The sequence below is a fragment of the Rhyacophila brunnea genome, unplaced genomic scaffold, assembly GCF_057557595.1.
Source record: "Rhyacophila brunnea isolate RB1 unplaced genomic scaffold, BYU_Rbru_1.0 scaffold_2, whole genome shotgun sequence".
NCBI lineage: Eukaryota > Metazoa > Arthropoda > Insecta > Trichoptera > Rhyacophilidae > Rhyacophila > Rhyacophila brunnea.
This window is the reverse complement of record NW_028232859.1, coordinates 1,776,773-1,791,861: the sequence shown is the minus strand read 5'-3', so window position 1 is coordinate 1,791,861 and position 15,089 is coordinate 1,776,773. Positions and strand designations below refer to the sequence as shown.

At 29.8% G+C, this 15,089-nt stretch overlaps 1 protein-coding gene across 1 annotated transcript in view; it reads left to right on the top strand.

Annotated features, from left to right (window-relative positions):
- Nucleotides 1-7,698: 7,698 nt before the first annotated feature.
- The window catches only part of tyn (trynity), an 81,227-nt gene continuing 73,836 nt past the window's right edge, over nt 7,699-15,089 (top strand). The window contains exons 1-2 of the mRNA XM_085946367.1: nt 7,699-7,759; nt 8,751-8,883. Coding sequence (XP_085802493.1) covers nt 7,699-7,759; nt 8,751-8,883 — 194 coding nt within the window. The remainder of the gene's footprint in view (nt 7,760-8,750; nt 8,884-15,089) is intronic.

The following is a 15,089-nucleotide window of genomic DNA, read 5'->3' as shown; positions in this document are numbered from 1 at the left end:
TAATGGTGTAGAAATAACTTTTCATACAAAACAGAATTAACTGAAAATGAATTCAATTCTACTTAAATATGGCATCGTGTTCTGATATATTCTAAAAGTTTCAAATGTCTAGCTAGTCGGGAAGTTAGTTAAACATCGATTGCAAGATTTGTATCGGACAAAGAACCACCGGACAAATAAGAATACGAGCTAAGAAAAACGTTGTAAAAAATGTACTAGGTTCGGACTCTGTTTTATGTTATGTATTTACTGACTGAAAGTTGACACCACAGATCAGGACAGTTTCCAGAAGAAGTGAATTCAATAAAAAAATGCCAGTTAAGTAATCTTAAATAACAAATATAACCCGATGCGTTGTGATTTCAAAAACATTACATAAAAAGAGATAGTTAAATTACAGGTATTGAAGTTTTCTACAAATAAATCAATATTAAGTGAATCGAAGCCTACTCCATTTATTAAATCCAGATGAGTGGGCGACCTTCCTTCCAGTCTACTTACGGTCCAAGTAACAGTTAATGGTATTCAACAAACTCAATAACTTTACCTTACTAACGGTCGCCCGCGATTTGCTTTAACGGTTTTAAAAGCTGCTGCAGCTAAGCTAAAGACCTTCTGACAATCATTTATTTATAAGCCCTAGTTTACAACTTATGGTGTAGTAGTTATTAACTGATTATTGTCCCATGTTTGACGAGATACAGAAGCAAGTGCTGTAGTATTAGGTTATTATATTAGTAGGGTGAGCTTTTATGTTATTGTAATTGTATGGTAATTTCATAGAAAAAAATGTTGATTAATTTATATTATTTAATAATTAGTTATTTTTATATTTTTTGGAACTTTAAATATAATATCAAACATTATTCGATAAATAAACACTGCTAAAGTTATTGTATTTCAGATTCAGGTTTTTTATTATGTCAGTACATTTCTCGTCACTTATTTGCTAATTATCCAAATATACAATTCTTTCAAGTGTCACTGAACAATCTCTAGTGGTCTGAGGTAAAACTGTAAAATTAAAGAAAAATGATTACTGGTTTTCATGTGTATCCAATTAATATTACTTGGCATATACTCGTTAATTTCATGATAGTATCTACTTAACTACACCTTGTTTTTTGATATTTTAATTTAGGGTAGATTTGATAGTTTATTTTGTCGTCGATAGTAAAGTATTTTTCATCATAATTATGGTTTTAAACGTAAAATTATGTATGCATACACAAATATTAATTAAAACAATATACATATACAATATTACAGAAAATATGTACATGTGCATTCAATTATAAATAATCTAATATTTGTGTAGATATATTTAATATTGAATAAAAAATAATAACTTAATAGGTATACCTATATTATTATGTATATTACGTTTTTAATATAAAGACTAGCTGCCTAAACTAAAAATCATATTCTTGTATTTTAGTAAAAAGTAAATAACCATGATGTATGCCCTAAGCTGAGCATATTATGTACCTTCATAAATGTATAGTTATATTAACGGCTTTTTTACGTTAAATACTTGGTAATCATTTATTCAACCAATTGAGTCCTTGCTTCGGATGAAACATAAATTAAAAGCATGTTTTTTTATTAAAATATCAGACCATGACGTTCAATGACAGTGGTATTGTAGTAATACTGAAACCATCACACTAACACCCACGTTTTCAGAAAATCACACAAAATGTAGTATGACCTCACCGGGAATGGAACCTTAAGTTCTCAGATAACAATCTAGTGCCTTACGTATTGGTATACAAGAGGCGACTTTTTTGTTAGGTGTAGAAGTCAAACTAGCACCAACGGTTTCAGAGAAAGGTGATCTACCAAATATACCTTTAAGTTAGCTAATAGATGCTTTTAATGTGTAATATAACAGTATTAAACAAATATTAAACAAATCAATGACATAATCACTTAAAATTTATCATCAGATTAATTAGTAAAATAATAATTACAATTTGTATCAATCAAAAACGTGATCACGTCTTACGAATATATTTCTACATTTGATAACTCGTTTGTTAAGTCTAACTAACCCGGCCTAATCGAAAAGCGAGCATTTTGATTAACTGTATGATACAACACTTATAATTATTAATGGGAATATTTCAAAACGCGTCCATCAATACATTTGCATGTGTGCGCCGAATCAACCGGATACGGAGACTTCTTGTTGTGTAAAAGCTCTCGGCAGGAAACGGTCAATATTTGTGTTTATTGTCGGCGAGAGATAACGTCATACATCGTTCCGTAATGTAACGTTACAATTACGAAAGCACCTTGTTTAAATTAATTGCAATCCGGTAAACCTGCAAATACTGTTAGTCAGAATTAAGAGGCTAATCTTTGATTTTATACGTAACTTAGAGGAGACGTATGCATATTACGGGCAAGCGTGTATATGTTAAAGAATAAATTATCCATTTTAAACTCATTAAAATGAGAATAATCATCAAAAATAATTTCATAAAAATCAAGTAGATATGTACATTATTTAAACAGTTATGCACAATAATGATACTGGTTAATAGAACAATATTCTCATTTAATTTCTTTAATCTATACTAGGGGATGGGGTAATTGTTAATATATTTTTCATCAACGTCATCATCATCAATAGGGGTTGATCTACTGCTGGATGAAGGTTTTCCTTTGTTCCATATCACTCTTCTCGGTCTCTAGTTTTTCGCTGCCACGTACATCCACCGATTAGTGCCCCTTGAGTATCACTGTATGACTGAATTTGTCCAGCGGTTGTCCACTCACCACCCGACATACCCGGCCTACTTTTCGGATGTTAACGAATATTTAATTGTGTTAAATGATATTAGTCCACACCAAGGCTCCAACGTAAAAAGTCACATACACCATAATAAGAATATGGCGCATCATAAAATATTAATATATTGATGAATCGAAGCATTTCATTTAAAATATTGCCACTTGAGATTTTATAAAAAAGAGTTGTTTCATTTTTGATAACACAAGATTTATATTGTGATTTTTATAGTAGAGCAATTTGATGCTGTTTATGATGCTGATGAATAAGATGGTGTTTTTGGATCCAAACGAGTTTTGTAATTTTTCCAACTATCTACTTAAAGCATACACATATTTCTTTTTAAATGATAGGTCGTTGCAGAAAACAACAACATCTATGACGTTTTAACACGAGATATTTGAACTCTTACGTTTATTAACATTTTTTTTTAGTTTGTGGGCCTTCGATACCCTCAAAATTTTTACATGTAACCCAATCGAAGTATTTTGCCTCTACTCTCGGAACACTGATGCATACACATAATTTTTACATTACATTTTAGCATTAAACGAATTTTTAATTCCAATATTTTAATCTTGACAATGTTTTAATCATATCTTATTTTTGAAACAAATTGTAAATTGATTATAGAAAATTGTTATATATATAGAGATGTAACCTAGACGCATTAAATTGATGGTTAAAAAGACCACTATTATCACTAATTAAGTTAGCTACAAGTTAATCCCGAAAATTTTCAAACATGTCACAATTATTCAAATCTAAAACACCTATGGCTTTTTTGAACCAGTTTGGGCCAGTCGCTGATGTGTTTCTGATGTTTCATATTGATTTTCATAACAATGCATGTTTATAATAAACTGGAATTCCTTTAATCTTATTTAATAGATAAACCTCAGAAGTGTATAATAATATCTTGTATCTTTTTTCTTTTCTTTCCAACCATGTCCGATCCTAATAGGATCATATGGGCCTTCACAGAATTGAGGCTTGTATTAACAGAATTTTTTTTACGAGAAATGAATGTCAGCCACTTGCTTAACCTATTAGGTCCATACCCTGACTGACACACAAATTGAAAAACAATACCTGTACTAGCCAGACCCAGGATTTGAACCTGGGACCCACGGCGTTATAGTCCAACGCTTAAGGCGCGCGGGCATCATGGGTGTTAAATATCTTGTATCTTATATTATATCTAAGATCTTTGGTTTTTCCAAATAAATTAAATTAAGGTTAAATTAAGGCGATGCTTATAAAAATCTAATCTAACAATAAAATGAGTATAGTTATTATTTCAGGTTTCGTGATAAAATACACTGTAAATTGTTCATAAAACGCTACTCATAACTAAATAAATTTGAAATTTTATTAGATGGAATGTTATGTACTTAATAAAATAGATATTTAACATAATTAATCTACTTAAAACATGAAATGCCGTTGGCGGATAGTTAGTATTTTATGACAATAAAGCATGATATATTTAATAATATAGTAACACTAATGCCATGAAAAAGTTACTGGAAATCATTAATTTAAATGTATTTGAACGAGATATTCTATTAAATTAATGAGTCATTATATAAAACACATGTTTACGTATAGTCATTACTGTGAAGTACGTATATTGAATTTTCTCGTCCATCGCGCTGTCGAATCAAATCAAAACTAAAGCAAATAAGATTTTCTTTGATGGAGCAAAAGAAAGAGGAAAAGATGGCTCGCACAAATTCTTCAATTACGTCGGCCGGTAAATTATTTTCTTCACCGAGTCATGACTCAGCCTCGTCGCTTGGTTCGCAGGTTGTAAAACATTACGAAACCATAAAAATGTTGTAATGGTTTTGTTATATTGTAGATGGACAGCGTGCGCCACTTCTCGGGATAATATAAATTTTAGAAAGATGTAATGAACTCAATGTTTTAATATTGCAATTAGACATACCGACCTTACTAATTAGACCAAAGAAATTAACTGGCAAAAGTGTTTTTTTAAAGTAATAATAAATTATATTATATTTTTAAAATTAAGTAACTTTTACAATCTATGTATCAAATTCTTAATAATCTGGTAGATTTTTATTGATGTATCTATTATTCTTTGGTCTAATTTACGTTTAATTATTTTTGCTATATATTTTAACTTTTAAGGCTTAATTGCGATTCTTTGATATTATATTTATATATATTTCCTACTGAACTCATTTTAAGCTAACTGGCAGAGCGTCCACCTCTAAAGCCTTGTTAGGGGGATTGATTGCCGCGTCTGGCTATATTATGATATTTTTAATGAGTCTTTGATGTAGAGTAAGTACTAAGTACATTAAGCAATTAGCTTACAGCATTTTCTTGTACAAGAAATGTATCAAACTTTCATTTCGTGTAATCCAAAATATTTGGCTAGTCACTAAAAATGATAATTTACCAATAAATTTACATTTATATTTGTGGAATCTTGAACCTGATAAAATAAAACATACGCCAATAATAAATTAAAGATTTTCCTTAGTGTTCGATTCATTATTTTTGTCTTATTATCTAGATACTATTGAGTTCCATGTCAATAGCTTATTGAAGAATTTATCGGGTTTAATTGAAATTCCAGTAGTAATTGCCTGTTAATATCAGGATATCCTATATAAATATAATGCAAATACTATCCATGCTATAAATTTTATGGTTACTAATAAATAAACTTTTATTAATAAGTGCTACACACTTTATTATGTGCAAGAATCACACCTATACTGAATTAATTAATTATTTTGCATCATCGTATTTCAAATCCAACCGTAATTGCTATGTAACACGTATGAAACAGGATTAAAAGTATCCAAAAGATACTATTTATGTAACAAATTTTTACTGCACTACTGCCATCATTAAATCTCATGGTATGTTGAAATATTGAAAATAATATGAAACGATTGTGAAAAAATTTAATCCGTATGCAATTATAAAAATGAAAACAATCTATACTTGTATAAGAATTTTCGGATCGACGAAAAATGGTGTAAGAATTGTGGGCGAAGAATGTTTTTGGACTCAGCTAAACACGTCCTTTTCTACTTCGATCAACCACCAGAGTAGTTATGGTCCACACCTACAGCATTTTAAATTTATCAACATAAATAAAAGCGTAAAAATAATAAAACAAGCTTTCAAAAAAGCTTCTTTATATGAGAATTAAGAGATGAGAAAATTCAAAGATTGTTAATCCTGTTGGAAGCTGTCACTATATTTTCAAGATAATGAAGCTTAAATATTGTATTAGTACGCGTCGTCATTTTGCGCGTGTAGCAAAGGGTTAGTAAACGGTTTTTCGAGGATCTGGAGATGGAGAGGGACACACTAGTATGATGAAAAGTTGTGGCATTTATATTTAATTTCAAATTTATCGAAAATGCATTAGCACTATGTACAAAATTGTATGTAGGTACCTATTTAGTATTTGGTTACAATTTTAACTAATATTATAGCTTTTATGGTAGTAATTTTAGAGTTTGGGAATAAGAGTATCATTAGAATCTTTGCAGATTTACCGAAGAGAAGGCGGTATAGAAATGAGAAGTAAGTAAGTCTGTGGGAACATCTCTCGGTCGTGAGATTGTTTACCCACCGCTCAATTCTGATCTTATAATGCTAATTTGAAAACAACTCCGACTTAGCGAGTCAGTAACCCTCCGATCCGCGAGATTGCATCTATTAATGATACAATACAAACAATCGGACGCCAATCTAGAGGAAAATCACCGAGCGGATTAGGTGAATGAAAATTACGAATTAAAATCATGGACATAACAGTTCATTTATAATGTATGAATAATTTTGTCGGCAGCATAGTTCTGGGAAAGCAATATAAATTATCATGCTTGTAGCATACGATAAGATGAAATGAAAAGAATTCCAACACGCATGTATGCAAAACAAATTGTATATGTATATATTTATAATATTTACTTAGAAATTATGAATAAACTAAATCGGTAGGTACATATTAATTAATGTTGTTTATTAAAACTAATGATATAAATATTAGCAAGCATCTCCGAAGAATTTGTGGATTTTAATCTAGCATCCAGTAAATTCGTATATAGTTTTTTGTGTGTTTTTATTCCATGCAAAAATACAATGGGTTAGAAGAAATATTCAAATATTCATCAATAAAGTCTGTTAGGAAAATCTTTACTCTGTAAAGCCGTAAATCATCATTGAGCTGTTAAAAACTTTGATGTAATTACATTGAAATTTTCTAAAAACTTCTCCACATGCGCAACCATTAAGGGAGACTTTAAATTTGTTTTAAGTCTGCAAATAAATTTTATTTGTGTAAAAAATAATAACGAACAGTAAATTTCACGTGATTATTGAGTGACTCAATAATTCTCTCATCAGAGGTTTTAACAGGTCAACTACGACATGTTATGTTTAGAGCGAAGGTGATAAATCGATTACTTTATATATAAATAATCATGAAGTATTCGAAGGCATTAGGTATTTTAACTGTGGATTTTTAGGTTTAGCATTGATACGTGAGTTGTTTGATAATATATAATATAAAGGAAAGGAATTTTTAAATCATCCTCGCAGTTGAATTGATTTAAATAATAATAAAAACTTCGATGAGCCTTATATAAGATGTATGTATTAATTTTATTAAAAAAATAATTTAATTGAAAAAGTGTAAAAGTTGCCTACCAATTTATTTTTATAATCTCTATTTTGCAGTGTTATGAGATTTTAACGTTTTTAAGTTAGAAAACCATTATTTTAAAATTTATTATTTACATTATTTTTTTTTATACCTACATCTAATTTTTCAATTGTTTCTGTTTTTACCGATAAACATAATTATTTACAATCTTTTTTCTTTTTTGTTTCAGATAAATAACAAAATGAGGGAATCAATGCAACGGTTAGCATTCTTACTCCTTTTAGTGGCCGCAACAGCACATGGTAAGTTAATTTTTTATTGCAATCAATAGAATTAATCCCTGAAAATCTTAAATACTTAAAAGAAACTGTTATTATTATTAGTTAATATTATTAATTGACTTCTCCTTTAATTGCATAAAAGACAGGTTAATTATTATTATATTTGTTATAGTAATAATTATTCAATTAATATTACATATATGATTTGACAATGCACAGTCTGAATGCAATTTAATATACACAATTTAATATACACAATTTAAAACCGTAGATATAATATATCATATAAAAATTATTATACCGAATATATTCACATAAATTCTGTTGGTGAGCTTTATGGATCAAATTAAGCTACCAAAACACTTTACAAGTTTTGTCTGATTTTGATGTTGTCCATGGTTATATTATAATATGTTAAATTATAATTTCAAAGAAGTTTTATAAATATACATAACATAATAAAAACGTCTCGCATTCCTTTGAAAGGCACATATTATTATTGAGTGTTAAACATAGATGAATAATATAGACTACTAACTGTCACTAAATCAAAGTATGGGTTGTTATTGCAAACGTGGTGGAATAATGTGGTCTCATGTAATTTTGCAAATAAGTACTGAAAAGGGTTAATATATATATTTTTTTAAACTTGAAATTAGATAAAATTCAAACTATTTTGAGTCGATAAATTAATACCTTCCTCTGATGACAGTAGAAATATACATACACACACCAATATATGTACAAATTTTCTTACGTGTGAATTGAAAAAATGTACAATCAACAATGAATAAAAAAAATAATAATTTGTTGCCAGTGTAACACGATTTTATTTTAACATAGTGTATTTATAAGCATGAAATAAATAATGTTAACAATTTAAATATAGCACTTTTAGCATCTCAATATAATAGTTTACTGCTATAGAGTTTATTTATGCCATCTGTTCTTGTATCAATGTAATATTCAATTATATTTTCATCCCAGAACTAAAACTGTCAATTTTCCACAGGCCGAATCGCGTTTGAGAAACTGACAGATTACGATTTCGCTGGAAGTACATACTACACCGTAAAAAATCTATCTCTATACGAATGTCAAGGATGGTGTAGAGAAGAACCCGACTGCCAAGCAGCTGCTTTCAGGTATTTAACAATTAAATTAATCATTCATCATACTATCTATCTATATATAATATATTAATGCAATATACTATTGAATTATCAGCAATGAAGTTTCAAGATGACCCAATAAGAAATCATAAAGCTACTATCAATCGCAGAGAAGCTGTATACTTCTGGCAAATTGTCCGCAATAAGAAATATGATTTATATCAGCTCATAATACAGAAATATTAGATGAAAGCAGTAGTTGCGTGAATAAAAAACGATTCTCTTGACCACGCAACCCCTTTAAGGTGACTTAATATCCAAAATGTTGGTTATTTGATACGACTAGGCCAGAATAGGGAGATATGCTGCAATTTGGTAACCAAACTTCAATAAAGACGGCACTAAAAGAAGAAGGACATTTAATTACTTAAGAGAGTATTAAGGCCCACCCACATTGAGGTGCATGTCACGGTGCTTGTCGCCTACTGTCACGGGCTGCCGCTATGGGGGAAAAGTGTGTAATGTCGTTGTTCTTGGTGTTTAAAATCTTATCAGAATGATGCTCCCATCCTGTAGCACATTTTGAACCTTTAAACGAACATTGTTGCTGCATGATTCAATGAACGACAATTGAACGTTTTTATCATATTCCACATGCCAACACTTTTAGTCTGTCACGTCAAACTGACGTCCTTTTTTGTTTTTAGTAGTTGGCACTATGTATTTTCTATGAGAATGTTGTCTATTATCTATGGTCTGCAGGCTGTGTTCTATTATCTATGAATATCATGCTGCATGTATTTTAACGTACGCACACGTAGAAACTGTTAAAATTAATTGAAGCTAGCATGAATAATTAATAATAATTCAAATTACTAATACATTATAGTAGGCACTCTTCATCAGTGTCATTATTTAGTGAATTTAAGAGATGGTGCCGGTTCAAAATATTCTGCAAAATGATGAAACCATAGACATTTTCATCGCCGTGAGTTCACGTGATAGTCCGCGACATGCACCTCAATATGGGTGGACTATACGCGAATTATTATCAAAATACTACTATCAATAATAAAAAAATAAGTGTAAGCTCGAATCGTCCATAGTGTGTAGGTACCAACTACAAAATTTCAAAGATTAATCCATTACTTTAAACTTTTAACCTTAACTTTAAACTTTTGATTATGTTTTTAAATAATTATTGAAGTTCTAAAAGAGATCAATCAGGTAATATAAAATATATAATTATATAATGTACCCACTAAAAAATTAAAAGCAATCCATATTTTGTATTTTAACTATACGACAATCAGTAAAAGTGATAATCAATTTTATAAATTATTATGAATTTATCACCAAGTAAGCGTTGAATAAATTTTGTTTTTGGGATAATAATTTTGTTGAGGTAACAGCGTTTCAGGTAATGGCCGCGCAGCTTAAGCATCGGCCTATAAAGTCACGGGTCCCAGGTTTGAATCCTGGGTCAGGCAAGTATACATATTGTTTTTCAATTTGTGTATGAGTCAGAGTATGGACCTAATAGGTTGACATCCATTTCTTGTAAAAACAAAAATCTGTTTCCACTCTATGGAGGCCCATATGATCTTATTAAGATCGGACATGGTCGGAAAAATATTATTGATCTGTAGGCAATATGTTATACAATATTCTGATGAATTGATGTGTTGTCGAAAGTGCAATCATAGGGCAAAATTAACCCCGTTCTTGTATCCGATAGATTTGTAACAATAATTAAATAAGCAATCAATTAAACTGATTTTGAATTGCTGTAATTTTGGTTGGCATTCTGAGTCTTATCTTTACGCTGTTTTAAAAAAAATTGCATAACATTTTATATGATTTATTTATTTGAAATAATGTCCTGTCTCCTATCGTGTTAAACAACATGATTTAGTATACCGCAACATTTATTTATATTCTGTATAGTCTAAGCACATAATTTTATTGCCCTATGAAGTCATCTTCTTCCGTATATATTATATAGATTGTGGATGATAATGTATTAGCATACGAACGATGTGCGTGCCATCGAGCAGGTTTCCTTTGAATTACTTCTAAGCACCATCAATACTATAGATAGAAAATGCAGCCTCATGATCCAATTTGTGATAGGACAGCCGATACAATATACACATATTCAAATGCAGGCATAGCGTATAATATAGATTCCCTATCGTTTTGGTTAGGTGAAGTAATAAAAGCTCATTCTAGGTTTCTTTTATGACCAAGCGTTGAGGTCTTTTTAATAGTAAAATAGTACTTGCAGTCAGTGTTATAATTTAGCACTGAATTTAATATCAGTGGAGAGAATTTTCGAGAATAAGCGATTATTTAAAGTTGACATTGAATTGTAAAAATAATTTTAATACCAGTATGATAAAAAGCATTTATTATTGTGACGAATATTGCGTATTGATTTACTATCCCGTACTACAGTAAGTACTACAAACCTCTACTCTGTGGAGGCCCATATGATCCTATTAGGATCGGACATGGTCGAAAAAAAAAAAAACTACAGTAAGTTATGAAATTACAACATCAGAAAATAGCGAAACCCTTTTTATATCATGTAATTATTAGATCTGTAATATTAAATACTATTTGTATAAATATAGGTACGAGTATTAGCATCGCACTTTTGAGAAATAATAAAAATAAGTTTATGTAGAAACTAATTGCCATATTTATATTATACTAAATAATATATAATAATTTATAACCATCTATGTGTGTATATTGTAATATTGTTTACCTTCATTTATCAATTAGTCTTTGCCACACTTATATATTGAATTATTACATAAGTATGCTGGCTTTGACGAAGAAAATAGGCATATAAGGATTATAATTTATATTATTTAAATTATTTTACAGTAATTACGCGACTATAATATTATACATTAACAGTGATAAATATGTAATATATAATTAAATATATTTTTTTGAAGTTATACTTCTTTTGGCGCGTTTGGGAAATCAGATCAGAGTGTATTTTTGGCGTGTGACATGTAACACATAATTTATTTTTTCACACGAAAAAAAAACGCACTCGATTGGATTCGAACCACCGATTGTTCGATTATCAGCCGAACGCACTACCTTTACGCCACAATATGATACAGCAATCGTGACGATTGTGCCGTATAATGTTATCAATTATAATTGTTCCGTTGCCTAGGCAGCGAATTTATTATTGTCGGCCATTTGATATTCCTTACGTAAATAAACAATTAAACGTCAGAGTGACAGTTGGTACTTTAAAAATAAAAACAACGAGAAACCATTATATAATTTAGTAATATAGGTAAAAGTGTATATAAATAAACCAACGGGATTCCAACAAGCGGTAATTTTTCTTGAGTGTGTAATTTAACAAGATAATTATTAAGAGCTAGTCAAAGAATCCAGTTTATCACAAGTTTTGTTTTGTTACGCCAAAGAAGTATAACTTCTAACGCGCGTATATAAGTACACGCGCCGATTTATTTATTTTTATTGGTTCCATCTTATAATAATGACATGGTGTAGTATACATCAATATAGATCCATACAAACAAAATTACATTATTAGAAATAGTCAGTACTGGTAGATACTTAACTCAGTCCAGCGTATTTTTATCACCTTGGTGGATGGCAAAAAATCCTCTAGGGAAGGTATGAATCAGGTTTCAATGTTATATGTCAAGTATGCAGTTTAGGCTTATGATGTATTTGCGGATAATTTGGGCGCCTGAAAGATCTAACATTACCTTTCTCATCTCAGATGCCATTCATGGCACCAGCCTTCTCCGAGTTCAACGTTTATTTGACTATTCAAAATATATACATATTCTTCTTCTTCTGCCGTTTTCATGCAATGATCTTAGTCTGTTTGCGCTCACGTTTTTGCCACCCTAATGACCAAGTCTTTCGATTTCAACATGAGACCATCACATCTTCTCCGGTTTTCTGACTGCCGTCTTTGTGGTTTATAAGGCTATCGGCATAACACTACTTCCTCATATTATCTTTCGTATTGACTACTCTGGTCCATTTGCGGAAGATTATAGACTCTGAAGTCTTGAATATATCCAAAACAAAATTGTATGATAATAGGTATTGGAATATATAGAATTTATTTTTTATGTTATATAAGAATAGTTAATAATATGGTTAAATACTCAATATTAAGTATTATTATCATTTTATGAAAGTCGTTAAGTAAAAAGTCGAATAGTGTATAAAACCATAAGAAACTGCACAGTCATCTATGCTATGTGCTGCAGATAAGGAGGTAAAAAAGAGACAAGAGATTTGCAGAGCCATAAACCAAGTTATTCCTTTCATAGACAGAGATGCTGTAACTGCGATGAATTATTTATTTGCAACAAAAAAAAATACACGAGATTGTATGATATGTCAACTTATCGCAAGATAAGCCAAATACACTGATATTATATCAAAAATTAAACTCAATATAATTATAATATATAATAATTTTATTAAATTTAATAAAAGTCAGAAATTTCGTCAGCATAGTAGAACATTTTTCACTCATTTTCCACTACATTCCTCGAATTTTATTAATATCTCTCATTTTTATGTAGCTATTCAAACTCATTGTATGCAGCCGAAAGTATCCAATATTTTACAACGTTTTTCTTAGCTCGTATTCTTATTTGTCTGGTGGTTCTTTGTCCGGTACAAATCTTGCAATCGATTTTTAACTAACTTCCCGACTAGCTAGACATTTGAAACTTTTATAATATAATATATCAGAACACGATGTCAATGTATTTTTTTTAATACTTTTAGCCAACTTTAAGTTGAATTGAATTCATTTTCAGTTAATTCTGTTTTGTATGAAAAGTTATTTCGACACAATTATTGATTGCTAGGGGTTGGGGTCCTAGCAACTAAATTATTAATATATACGTGCGTTACTATGGAAATCAATATGACATTTCAGTATTATTTCTATCAAGTACAAATTTTTTTGATCGTTTAAGCTAGTCAAGTCTAGTTTATACGATTCAACAGAAAATTTAAAAACGTTGTATATAAAAAGTTTTTTTTATCATTCAAATTATATAAATTTAATTAAATTATTTTAAGAACTTTCTTAGTTTTCACGTATTCAATATATTATAAGAGTTATCTTTAAATTCTTGATAGATTTATGTAATGCGTATTATTTTATTTTGAATTATAATTTAATAATATTTTTGACCCATAATAATATTATGTTATGTAGGATTTCGTGATAGTATAACATTTCATTGGTGGTTGGTTAGATTTAAAAATGAAGCATTGAATTAAGCGTATCAAATGCAACGATTCACGTTTAAATTAATTGTACTTGGGAAATGTTCGAAATGTTTTATTTGCTATGCCGTTATTTTTCATTTAAAAAACTCTTTTTTTTACCAAAACGTTAAAACGTGATTGAAAAATAATCACATATTTTTTAACGTTCCTCATTATAGATGTTTTGCATTTTTTATTTACTAAATTTTGTAGAATTAAAGTATTTAATTTAGTATTGTATCACACTTTATTGCAATGATGCAATTCAAATCAAATTAGTATGATTAAAATAAAAATATAATAAAACAGATCGCTATTTAAATGCAGAACTACTATGAGTGCAATGTATACCAAAAGATAGTAGGATCTGAGAATTAGTGACAACGCTATACAGAAAGATTCTATATAAAATTTTAAATTTCTTTATACAATAGTGTCCATGGGTTTGTATTTGATAATTACTATCGTTTGTGGATGTTGCCAGTTTGGTTTAATCTGCTTTAAATTGAATATTTATAACCAATGACAATTAGAGCCTATATATAATATAGATATTGTATTAAAAACATTTTGAATTATTATTTACAACCATTGTTACACAATCACTGCTGACCTGTTAATTAATATTTTTTTTCGACCATGTCCGATCCTAATAGGATCATATGGGCCTCCATAGAGTAGAGGTTTGTATTAACAGAATTTGTTTTTTACGAGAAATGGATGTCAGCCACTTCTTCAACCTATTAGGTCCATACCCTGACTCACACACAAATTGAAAAACAATATGTGTACTTGCCAGACCCAGGATTTGAACCTGAGACCCACGGCGTGATAGTCCAACGCTGAAGCCGCGTGGCCACCGTGGGTGTCATTAATTACCATATTAAATATCATGTTAATTATATCTAATGGCTAACTAACGCAAATGCGCC